This window comes from Chaetura pelagica, unplaced genomic scaffold (genome assembly GCF_000747805.2).
Source record: "Chaetura pelagica isolate M959 unplaced genomic scaffold, ChaPel_1.0 scaffold291, whole genome shotgun sequence".
In the NCBI taxonomy this organism is placed as follows: domain Eukaryota; kingdom Metazoa; phylum Chordata; class Aves; order Apodiformes; family Apodidae; genus Chaetura; species Chaetura pelagica.
The window spans coordinates 94,894-96,208 of record NW_009952148.1 but is presented as its reverse complement, the minus strand read 5'-3'; the positions used below and the strand labels follow the sequence as shown (position 1 = coordinate 96,208).

The following is a 1,315-nucleotide window of genomic DNA, read 5'->3' as shown; positions in this document are numbered from 1 at the left end:
GGGACGGCCCGCAGCTCCTGCTTCTCCTCCGCGTCGATGCGGTGAACGCCGGACGCACGCAGCAGAGCGCGGCGCCGCTTGGTGGGCAGGGGCTGCAGGAAGAAGTAGTCATCCACCTCCACGTTCTCCACGTCGATGTCATCGTCGGACACGTCCTCCAGCGTCAGCCCCTCCGCCTCCTCCGACTCCACCGTCCCGTTCTTGGTGAGCTGCGGGGCAGGGGGCCGAGTCAGCGCCCGCCCGGGGGGCACCAGAGCCCGGCAGTGGGGCAGGGTGGATGATGGACACCCCTCCTGCTCCCCTCCCAACACCCCCCTCACCTCACGGCCTCCCCTTGCCCCCCAGCACCGAGCAGGTCCTGTGTGACCTGCCCTGGGTGTTCCTGCTGCACCAGGGGGGTTGGACTTGATGGTCTTCAGAGCTCCTTTCCAACCCCTGTGCTTCTATGACTTTCTGCTCCCAGCGTGGGTTGAGCTCGTGCTGTTGGCTCTGAGCTGGTGACACCTGCACCTGCCCGGGCTGCGCTCTGATCTCTGACACCTCCCAGACCCACCCCATCAACCCCCACCACAGAGAGCTGAGCCCCCCCAGCGCCGTCCCCGGGCAGCTCCCCCGCAGCCAGACGGCGGGTGGGCTGGAGGCAGCTCACGGGAGAAGGGAGGGGGTGGGAATTAATAATAAAGGAATTCAGAGCAGAGAATCCTTCTCCCGTTCTCCCTCAGCTCTGGTGCCTGCGAACCCTGAGATAAAAGGAGGTCGTTGCTGCTTAAAATACCAGGGTCCCCCGAGAGCGGCGGCAGCTGCGGAGCTCGGAGCTCCCCCCCAGGAAAATGGGGTTTGAAAGCAACAGAGGGACCAGGGCCAGATCCCACAACGTGCCTTCACCTCCCTGCTGCAGCCTTTCCAATTCCCTCCCTTCCCATACACTCAAATACCCCCAAATCCTGGCACTGAGGGTACATGGGGGTCCCCAGCCCTTGGAAAGCTGCCACACCCAGGGGCAGTGGATGGAGGGGCCCGTGGCCTCCTGAGGAGATGGTGCTTAAAAAGAGAATTTAAAAAAAAGAGGCATCCAGCTGGATTTGTGCCCCTTTAGCCAAGGCTGCTATGGCAGCAGGAGCTGGGTCACACTCTGCAGAGCATCCCACCCAGCAGAGCCCAGAGGCACAGACCCAGCCTGGGGACTGCCTGGAAAACAGGCAGAGCCACCTGAGATCCTGATCTTCCCATGACACGGCCCAGCTGCCTCCTGCCAGGCTGGAATTTCCACCAGCACGGAGCTGACCAGGCCTGGCCACGGGCTGCCAAGCCCAGC

General features: G+C 63.4%; 1 protein-coding gene across 1 annotated transcript in view; it reads right to left on the bottom strand.

The window, feature by feature from the left end:
- Positions 1–1,315, bottom strand: part of CSRNP2 (cysteine-serine-rich nuclear protein 2) — a 4,260-nt gene that overhangs the window by 1,044 nt on the left and 1,901 nt on the right. Inside the window, exon 3 of the mRNA XM_010006378.1 lies at positions 6–209. Within this exon, the coding sequence (XP_010004680.1) occupies positions 6–209 (204 nt within the window). The remainder of the gene's footprint in view (positions 1–5; positions 210–1,315) is intronic.